Source organism: Peromyscus californicus, unplaced genomic scaffold (assembly GCF_007827085.1).
Source record: "Peromyscus californicus insignis strain IS unplaced genomic scaffold, ASM782708v3 Scaffold_6__1_contigs__length_162567912, whole genome shotgun sequence".
NCBI lineage: Eukaryota > Metazoa > Chordata > Mammalia > Rodentia > Cricetidae > Peromyscus > Peromyscus californicus.
In genome coordinates, this window is record NW_026294584.1 from 24,055,803 (window position 1) to 24,066,878 (window position 11,076).

The window sequence follows — 11,076 nt, forward strand, 5'->3', positions numbered from 1 at the left end:
GACATTGTATTAGTCATTTTCCTGTCTCCATGACAAAAGTGTGAGAAAAAAAATGAACTTAAAAGGGTTTTTTTTTTTTTTTAATTTGGTTTTGCTCATAGTCTCAGAATTTCCAGTTCCCAGATGGCCTACCCATTGATTCTCTGGGGAGAAAGTCTATTCTAAAATCAGGAATAAGACTAAGGTGGTTGCTTGCTGCATCCTCCAGGAAGAGAAGAAAGGAAGCCTTTGCTGGCAGGCTTGTCTCTTCTTCAGCTTTTGTTCAGTCTGGTCCCCTAGTCTCTTGGGAGACACTATTTACATTTGGATAGGTCTTCTCCCTGTCAGTTGCTCTCTCACACACCAATTTAGAAGTGTCCACACAGACAAACCCAGGGATGTGCTTTCCTAATGTCTTAGGCTTCTACAGCCCAATCATGTTCCTAATGGAGACAGATCATTATATCCATGCCCTTGATTCCTTTGCTGCACAGACTCCCCACACTTTCTGGGTTAAAGGAAGAGGCCCAGATTCCCATCCCTGCATTTCCACTACTAGTGGAACATGGTTGCTGATACACCCTGCTTCAGACAGGAAGAAATTATGTAACTTCTGGTTTGCTCTTCCTCAAACTTTCATTTGTTTTACTTTCAGTTTTAAAAAGTATTTATTTTTCATTTTATTTGGGATTACTGACAAAAATTGTCTCTATTTAAAGTATAAAATGTGATGTTAAGTTGTATATTTATATTATAAGGAGATTGCTGTGGTAAATTTCATTGGAGCGATGACCTTACATAGTTAACTTGTTCTGGTGAGAACACTGAACACTAGTCTCTTTGTCTATTTAAAATTTATATTTTATTGATATTAGTCACCATGCTGTACATTATAACTCCAGAACTTGTAACTTATAGTATGTAACTATTGAGCAATGGCCTCTCATTTTCCTATCCTAACCTCTGGAAACTACCATTCAACTCTTTTTTGGAGTTTGCCCTGTGTATGGTGAACTTACATGTGAGGTTATATTGTATTTCATGCTTCATATATTATATTGTATTTCAATAAGTGCATTATTTTACTTTATGTGATGTCTTCTGTGCATATACTTGTTAGTTAAAATGGCATGGCCTCTTTCTTTCTTAAAGCTGAATAGTAATTCATTTTGTGTATCTGTGTGTATGTAGATCTTCATCTACTCATTCATTAACAAATATCCAGATTGGTGTTATTGCTCACTAATCAGTGATGGGATGAATATGAGAATTAAGATATCTCTTTGAGATACTCATTTTATTTCTTTTAAATATATACCTACAAATGGGGTTGCTGGATTACATGGTAGCTCTATTTATTATCTTAAAAATATCTTTATTTTCCATAATGGCCATTTCAATTTACAATCTGACTAATAGTTCTTTTTTTCCACGAGTTCATGTGAATTACCTTCCCAGATATGAGGTGATGCTGCATTGCAGTTTTGACTCAGAGGAAGTGAGTCAAATATTTTAATGTATTATGGTACTAATCAACTTCCACTAGTTCATCACGCACGATGCTGATGTGCTAGATATTGCCAACGATGCACCTGAAGTTACAACAAAAGAAAGTCTTTGAGGGCCACATGTCCCCCACATGTCCCCATATCCTTGTTGTATGACTGAAAAATGAATGATCTTTTGTTATCGAAACAATGCATGTAAGAACATAAACCATGCAAGGAATTTAATGTATGGTTCTTGTGTCCCAAGCATTCTCACTTCCACAGGACGTGAGTGCAATGTAGAAAGTATGTTCTGCAAATGTTATAGTTCTTGTGAGAACTTTGTGAAATGAGTTTCATATTAATGTGTAAGAAAGAATACACATCTTTTTTCTATAGACTAGTTATAAGAAATGGTTAACAAAAGTCATTCTAATGTAATCTACCTTGTGAGATTCAAGAATGACCGAGGTAAACCCCTCAAATGTATGAACAGATATAATGAAACTAAATGAACAACTTAAGGCAAGATTGAATATCTATACCAAATGCAAGTCAGTGACCAATGAAAACATTTTTTTAGGCATGGGTAAACTTATTGTTTGTCTTACACAAACCTTTTCTGTAAAACTCACACAGCCTATACACTCAGAAAAGGTAAGCTCTCATGTGAGAGAATGTAATAGGATATCAGGACTTTTAAAATAAAGATTTTACCTTATGGGACAACTATCAAGTAGTTGTTTTACCCTATGAACTTCAAAACTCCATTAGTAAGTTCAAGTTTCTGTGTATGTCTGCATATGGCTTAAATGCAACGCAATGCTATGTGTAACATGCTGATTATAATGCCAGGGATAAAGTGTTCTCTGAACTAGAATTACTTGATATTTTAGAGCAGATATGCAACACATTAATCATACAACTGCTGTAATAAAGTTGTAATCATGAAGCGGGTCAATTTGTTGATTAGTTACTCACTGATGAGCAATATTGTTTAAGTATCAAGTTTTCTCAAATTTTTGTTTGGCTTTAAGTATTCATGCACTTGATTCAGTAAATACTAAAATTTCAAGGTAGATTTAGATTATTTATATTTATACTCAATAGTAATAGATCAAAAGTATAGTGATCAGGTTGATGGAAATTAAAATAGAAAATGAATATTTGTAGGCACCTCTTTTTCAGAAGGCCAGAAACATAGTTCAGGTGGGAAGGAAGTTGAGAGATGGTTTATTTCATAAAAATGTTTGTTTTCCATAATATTTTCTACAATAGCAGTTTGGCATGGTGTGCAGTCAATAATGAGAAGATATTGAAAACATGGACTTAAGACACATAAAGATGGACCAGCCAAGGTGGGATCAGTTGTCCACACCTCACCTGCAGTGGTCATTTCCTCCCTTCATTATCTCACTTAAAGCTCCTGCTTCAGATACAAATGTTTGATTTCCAGACCACTCTCCGTCTTTGTGCTTAATGTTTATGTTCTGCAAGAAACATAGTCTTTAAAATTTACACACATAGCCATGATTTTAAAACAATTAAAAGGAAGGCACACAAGCAAACATACTTTCAGGACATTGGATCATTGGACAAGAGAACCTTGAAATATGGATTAGCCATTTATCATTCAGTATAGTATAATCAATGAGAAAACATTTTAGATGTTCTTTGTAATATTATAGGGAAAATATTATTTCCAGAAAAATAATTTCCAGAATACTTTGAGTTTTGTAACTAAGTAGGCAAGTAAGTTGTCACACCTTCCAACCCATGTCTCCACATTCCAGTTGGATGGCAAGAATTATCTGTAGATACTTCAGCCCACAATGCTCCTCTGAGATTTAATTTTGTATCCTAGACTATTGTTACTTTGTCACTCTTACAGTCAAAAGAAAATTCATTGATTTTCAATCTTTCCATGTTTCCCTTTAGTCAATAATCAAGTTGAGTCTGACTTGGTGGCACACAGCAATTTCAATACTCCAGAGGAAGAGGCAGCATCCTAGTCATGAGTTTAGGAGCAGTCTAGGCTATGTAGTGAGGCTGTGCTTCAAAATACTACTACTAATAAAAATTAATAAAATTTATTCACTCCCATCTCTGAAATATCTGTTAAATTCATGCCTTTCACACATACACACACACACACACACACACACACACACACACACACACACACACACACACATTGTGTAATGACCAAATCAAATTATCTAATGCATACAGTGCCCCATATATTCATCTCTGGTTTTGATGAGGGTCTTACTTGACTTGATTTCACTATGTGTGGAACATAAAAATTTAAACTCAGGAAGAGAGTAAATGGCAGTTTCTGGAGAAGTGGGGAATAGAAAGAGAAGAGATACTTGTCAAAGGAAACAAAATTACAGAGACATGATAGGGAACTATTTTCCATGTCTACCTTTGATACCTTCCTTCTGTACTTCAAGATTTCCCTCCATTATGTTTCACATGTCTGGAAGAATTTCTCTGACACATCCTCTACTAGATAAAAATCAAGATGATCTTATCTTCCAGATTTCAGGATAAACTCTACTGTTATACCTTCAATGCTTTTAAACTTTGTGACTTTAAGAATATTACATGTGCTACAGGTAGCATTTCAGTGTGATTCATTTAACTGCCCCAAGATTGGACTGTGAACCACCTGGAGATCAAGAACCATGCTTGCACTGTTTATCTCTGATTTTCTCTATTCCACTTCCTATTAACAGAGTCTCATTCTATAGTTACTGAAATTCATAAAACGAAAGTAATCAAGGTTTGTGATACTGAATAGGTCAAGAGACCTATTGATGAGGCTCTTTTTTTGGCATTTCATTGTTGATATTCTCCTATAGATATTGTCCTATTCTCTTCAACTAATAGGGAGAAAGATTGAGAGTGTGTAACATATAAAGGCATTCTGATAATTGCAACTGGAAGATGCTTTGCTTTGGAAGCTACACTCAGGATGTTTTGATTGTCAGCACTGCTCAAGGCTTTGCAGCCCACTGCCTGGGGCAAAAGCATCTGTTGCTTCTGGAGCTTGAGTTGTCTCACAGCTGCACTTGCACTCACTCTTCGTTACTTCGTTTTACTGCCCATGTAGTTTTCCATGTTTCTTAGCTTGTCACAGCAGCACTTGAAAAAAATATATGCTTTTTTTTCCTTTTAAAAAGCCATTTCAGCACAAATTTTTATCAGCATCCAATAGATGCTCTCAAGTTTGCTTAAGATATATTTTAGAATGTTTTAATTTGGTGATCATGTTTATCAGCAGGGCTGCCTTTTTAACAGATTTGTGAGTATTTAATACGGTTTCTCTGGCTAGAGGTGCTATGCTGCACAGCGGGTTTCTAGAATTAACTTCATTCTTTCTTCTAGGAAACTTTTGGCATATGTCTTCCCCAATTCCCCTCTCACTCTTAGTATGATATTTTTTTAATTGTTTATATTTACAGTTCTTCTAAAGACAGATTTTCTTTAAAAGTTTGGTTACTTGCAAATACCATCCCAAGTTATCCATAAGTCATTCACCTTCTTAAGGTAGAGTTTAGAGGTGGAAGTGTGATGATTACAGGTAGTGACACTGATGTTGAACACTCACTGCATTCCAGAGACTTTCTTTGTCACTTTAAATGGAGTGTCCCATGCAATCCCACCATCCCTGTGAGTGATATGGCTAGTATCTCCCAGTCTCTAGAGAGGAAAAACACAAGCTTCTACACAATAAGTAAGTTTTGTATATAACACAGTTGTCAAGGATGAAAGCCTAGTCTGAGTTCAGGTAGTCTACTCCAAAGTCCACATTCATAATCACTATGGCTGTGGAGAATACAATTTAGAGCTAAACAATGGACATTCTGACTGAAAATCAGAGTTTTGTCCATCTATTAGAGTGATAGCACTTTCTGGATATAGTAATTCTTCCTTCTTTAAATTGTATTCTGCAATTCTACAATTTTCCCCTTGTACTCGTTACCTGCTGCTGATAAATTGCTCTGTAAGTGTTTTTTTACCTTCCATCTTGGGACAGTTTCACTACTGTTAACAAGTGCATGACAGAAGTATCACATTACGATTCTTGTTGATTCTGAGAGAAAGTACCATAAAAGCCACTCTCTGTATGCCTGAATTTATTTTCACTAGCCGAACAATGGGAACACATCTAACTCTAAGAAAAAGAATCAGAGGAAAGTACATGTACTTATGTCTTTTCTCCTAAAAAAAGTCAATATGAGGATTGTAGGAAGATGATGCTTATATAGTTAGGCAAGTGTACATTTGGATATTTAATCACAAAATAGATTTTATTGAAATATAAAAAGCAAATACTCATACAAAAGATATTCTAAAGTCAAAGGATCAAGCCGGGCGGTGGTGGCGCACGCCTTTAATCCCAGCACTCGGGAGGCAGAGCCAGGCGGATCTCTGTGAGTTCGAGGCCAGCCTGGGCTACCAAGTGAGTTCCAGGAAAGGCGCAAAGCTACACAGAGAAACCCTGTCTCGAAAAACCAAAAAAAAAAAAAAAAAAAGGATCAGTACTAGACTTGCCAATTAGTGTTAGAAAGTTTTTAGATATGTTATAGCTTATATTAGCTACCCTGTGTCATACCATAGTGAAATGTTTTTTTCCACCTTTATTTCCCCCTTTTCTCCCATCGCTGCTGGCTACTGAATCCAGGGTCCTGCGCATGCTGGCATGTGCTTTTTCACTGAATAGATATCGTCAACCTAAAATAGTATACTTTGAAATGTATCTAATTTAGGGAAGTATTAATATATCTTTAGTTGCTTCTACTATTTTATAATTGTGTGTTAATATAATATTAACTCTGAAACTACCATGGTTTTCACTTTATATGAGATACTAAAAACTGGCCTATAAGAGATTGACATTATAATCAGGCAAAAGGGATAGTTGGGAAATTAATTTCATACTTATTCTATATACATTCCTATGTCTAATTCTCCTCCCTCAAAGAACCTTCCCCTTCAATTTCATTCCTTTAGGTCATAATATTTAGTCTATGTTAAAAGCATTGCTTGCCTTGAAATTTTTGCTGTATGCTTCTTGAACCATTCTTATTTTTTTCCTTGGCTTAGTTTTTTTTAAATTTGGAAACATTAAATCTTTTTTTTTGTTCTTGTTAATTTAAAAAAAATTCATTTAATGATGAGAAACTATAGACAGGAAACAGTTTGGGTAGAGAGGGAATAAAAAACCAATGCAAGGGCACAGAACTGAAAGGAGAAAGAACATTAAACTGAAGTTGGTAGCAAAGACACCCTTCTCACAATTCTCAGCATTCCCTCTGAGATGGAAGCAGTCTATCTGAACCATCTCTGAATACATGAGGGTCTTGCTTAGTTTTCACAGGTGATAAGTCAAAAGTCTGAAGAATAACAGTGAACATAAGCCTGGCCTTTGCTGTTGTTAGGTGTGACCGTGAACACACTGATAGTTGCCTATTCCTTCTATGACGAATCCTGTGTCTAGAATATGGTTCTCTGCGGTTTTCTGTCCCTTAGTAAAATTTACTTTGATCCTTTAAGCATATCTAGGTAGGCATAGCTATTGCCTTTGAAAAGGAGAGCAGATGCAACAGAATATGGACTCTCAGCTTAAGACATTTTTTTTCTTTTTAAAGTTCTTTTAACCTCTCCAGTGTTTTAACTTTGGTTTTGTAGGGTGAAGTTATGGGATAGAAACCCATTAGAAAAACCACATTTTATTTTAGATGCAATAGTTTTACAGGGAAATCAGTACAGTATTTCTTAAGACCTGCAGTTTTTCAAATAAAGCAACTTCTGTTATTTGTGAGAATTGTCCCACATCAATCATGCTGTCTCAAAGAAGTGACAGAGCTGGGAACAAATACTAGTAAGTCTGGCCCCTAAGCTAATGCACTCCAGGAATGGGTGTGGACTCCTCCCATCATATGTGTCTGATAGAAGAATATTCTCAGTAGACATCTATGTCATAAAAAGAGACCTACATGGATAAGTCTACAGGTACAGGTAGACATGGTCTAGAAGAACATGGCTCTAATTCCTAATGAGCCTCATTTAAGAGAGCTCTTTGACAATTATCTTTTACTTGGAGAAATTTTATGTAATGGCTAGAGAGTCCAAAAAGGCTGAATGTAGTAATCAGGCTCATATTTGAAAAAGGACTTGGGGTCCTTAGGAGTAGTTCATCAGGAACCTGGCCAAAGAACTTTATTGGGAAACTTAGCTTTTCAATGGACATGTGGGGGAATTCCTTTAGCAACCTCAGCTGAAATGAGTCAGTCCATGTGGTCCATGGTCTGTCTTGGCTGTTAGTTCCAGTGGGTTCTGGGGTTATGCTTACAGGTTGTGTATCCTGCACGCTCCATGTCAGAATGAGTGATTTCTGCTTTGAGGCCCTTCAGGTACTGGTTCCTTTGAAAGTTTCAAAGAGGCAAGATGGGATCTTGGAGAATATCATCCAAGTGTGACTCGAACAACCTCACTTGAAGTGACCTGACTTTATGTTGTTTTTGCAGATTGTCAAATGCCTACATGCTAGTGAATGCGGGATGTCATAACTCTTTTCTTAAACTACATTTTAAGCATTGAAAGTTTAAAAAAAAATTATCCTGTGTGTGGTGATTGGTGATAAGGACTTTTTTTGTGTGTGTGTATGATGTGTTAACAAGTGAAAACATGCCACGTTCTCTTTGTAAAACTACTTTTATTTCTAAAATAGTATCGACATAAGCAATCAAAGTAAATAGGGTACCAGCTGACATATTTATGCAAGTCATATAGCTTTAGCGCTTATGGTGATTCTGAGCCAGAAAAAGAACATAATGATTATAAAAGTTTATTTCAAAAGTGGGTTTAGTGATAAGACATTATTTACTTTAGTTTATATTTGAATTCAACTTGACTTACTCATGCTAGGAGGCCTTTTCTTCCTTTAGTCAGTGTTTTATATGGATCTTCAGGTCATGCTTGGTGGTTTTTATCCACCCACACCTCCCCTTTCACACCTGCTGAATAAAAATAGAAGTGGTATTTTATCACTTAATAAACAGTGGCCGGATACTGGAGGTGCTTTTAAGAACAGTAACAACAACAGAAGTCATCATTTAATTTCAAGCCTCCCAGCAAGAGCTGGAATGTGTGTTTTGCATATTCTTAGATGTGGAGATGTAAATAAACACCCATCTTTTAAATTCTTTTCTCAGGTCACGTGTGCCAATTTAACAAATGGTGGAAAATCGGAACTTCTGAAGTCGGGAAGCAGCAAATCCACACTAAAGCACATATGGACAGAAAGTAGCAAAGACTTGTCTATCAGTCGCCTCCTCTCACAGACTTTCCGTGGTAAAGAAAACGACACAGATTTGGACCTGCGCTATGACACCCCAGAACCTTATTCTGAGCAAGACCTCTGGGACTGGCTGAGGAACTCCACAGACCTTCAAGAGCCTCGGCCCAGGGCCAAAAGACGGCCCATTGTTAAGACCGGCAAGTTTAAGAAGATGTTTGGATGGGGTGATTTTCATTCCAACATCAAAACAGTGAAGCTAAACCTGTTGATAACTGGGAAAATTGTAGATCACGGCAACGGGACGTTTAGTGTTTATTTCAGGCATAATTCCACTGGTCAAGGGAATGTATCTGTCAGCTTGGTGCCCCCAACAAAAATCGTGGAATTCGACTTGGCACAACAAACCGTGATTGATGCCAAAGATTCCAAGTCCTTCAACTGTCGCATTGAATATGAAAAGGTTGACAAGGCTACCAAGAACACACTCTGCAACTATGACCCTTCAAAAACCTGTTACCAGGAGCAGACCCAAAGTCATGTGTCCTGGCTCTGCTCCAAGCCCTTCAAGGTGATCTGCATTTACATTTCCTTTTATAGTACGGACTATAAACTAGTACAGAAAGTATGCCCCGACTACAACTACCACAGTGACACACCTTACTTCCCCTCAGGATGAGGACGAACAGGGAATGAGACTGAAGCCTGAGGAATTAGAGGTCATAGGACAGGGCTGTTACCTCAAGGAAGAAGGTCACATCTGTTGCCTGGAATGTGTCTACACTGCTGCTCTTGTTGACTGGTGCAAACACACTAGTGGAAAACAATTGATGTCATTTCTGCCCAGTCAACTGCATCTCTCAGCATAGTTGTAAATCACCATAGATCTCAAAGTCTCACCTGAAGACATGCTATCACATATAGAGGCACATGAGCACTCACTCTTGCACATTTCAGCTTGCATCTATCATGGTTCCCTTTGAGAGGGCTTTCATTGTCTGACTCATGATAGTTCAGGATAAACTATGATCAAACACAAAGAATTAACTAGACAGAGGATGTGTCTAACATGCTATTATGGAAATCTCTTTTAAGGTCTTGAGTCCATGCTAATCAATAATCCCCACTCATGCATTCCTACTGCTTGGAGTAGCTGTGCTGGTGAACACTACTGTAGGAGTTATATGCTTGTTAAATGGAAAAAAAAAATGTGTCTTTAGAGCTCAGTATTCTTTATTTTATAAACACAACAAAGTGTAGTAACTTTTTCCCAGCATACAGTAGGCACATTCACGGTGATACAGGATGGCTTTTCTTTCTCTGGAGGGAGGAGCCCGTTCTCAGTAAAGATGAGCAAACATTTGGAATTTACATGTGGGCAGACACTGGGATTACAGCTTTTCTTGCCTCTCTCCGGACCTTTGCAATGTTGAGAGGAACTAAGGCTGCTTAACACAAGTTCTGATCATTATATAAGAAGGGAAATGCCTGGCAGACACCATGTAAGTTAGAAGTGTCTGTCTTATCTTTACTACACATATTGTAACAAATTCAATATCCTAGTCTTCATTTGTATGAATGGTTTGTATTGTATATAGTTTAACCAAGTGTTATTTGAGCTGCTTATTAATATTAAATTGTACTTGTCTCTCTGCTTGTTATTGGTTAAAAAGAAAAAAAAAAGGATCTGAGGAATCCATTTATTCAATGTAGCTGTGAACTCCATTAAAAAGACAAATTTAATGTACAAAGCATTTATTCAGCCCAAGTATTGTTGAAAGCTATACATATACCACATTACACTGTCTGTATTTAGATATTTTATTTCTGGAAAAAAAGAAATGTACATAAAAATAAAACACTTAAAGTTGAGTTTCAATATGTATTTGTGTAAGATGGTGATTTAAATGGTTCTGACAAGAAGAATGTGCTGGAATACAGCCATGGCTTTGCATCTCATGTCATTGAATTTGAGCAGAATTATCTAAATTGTTATTAGCTGCCCAGTCAAAACAACTTAAGAATTTCGGTCTCAAGCCTAGAAAATAATTGTGGCATACAACACTGCATGCATTTTTGTTTTTTTGTAATGTTAGCTACTCTAGAATACCAAGAAAGAAAAAAATTGCTAGTGAATATTGTTGGTGCCTAAATTAATTATAATGAGTAGACTTTCTCCCCTGTACAGTCATTATTTAGTAGGAGTATTGAAGTCAAGGCCGTGTTTTCTCTTTAAAAGAAAATCAAGCTGTCTTGAAGATTGTGGCTGAATTTCCCTACATTTATTGAGGTGACATCATC

The 11,076-nt window shown here is 36.7% G+C and overlaps 1 protein-coding gene across 2 annotated transcripts in view; it reads left to right on the forward strand.

The window, feature by feature from the left end:
* The window catches only part of Nxph1 (neurexophilin 1), a 291,250-nt gene extending 280,596 nt beyond the window's left edge, over positions 1-10,654 (forward strand). For both annotated transcript variants that reach the window (XM_052719369.1, XM_052719370.1), the window contains one exon: positions 8,693-10,654. In XM_052719369.1, coding sequence (XP_052575329.1) covers positions 8,693-9,454 — 762 coding nt within the window. In that variant the 3' untranslated portion in view covers positions 9,455-10,654. The remainder of the gene's footprint in view (positions 1-8,692) is intronic.
* Positions 10,655-11,076: the final 422 nt, after the last annotated feature.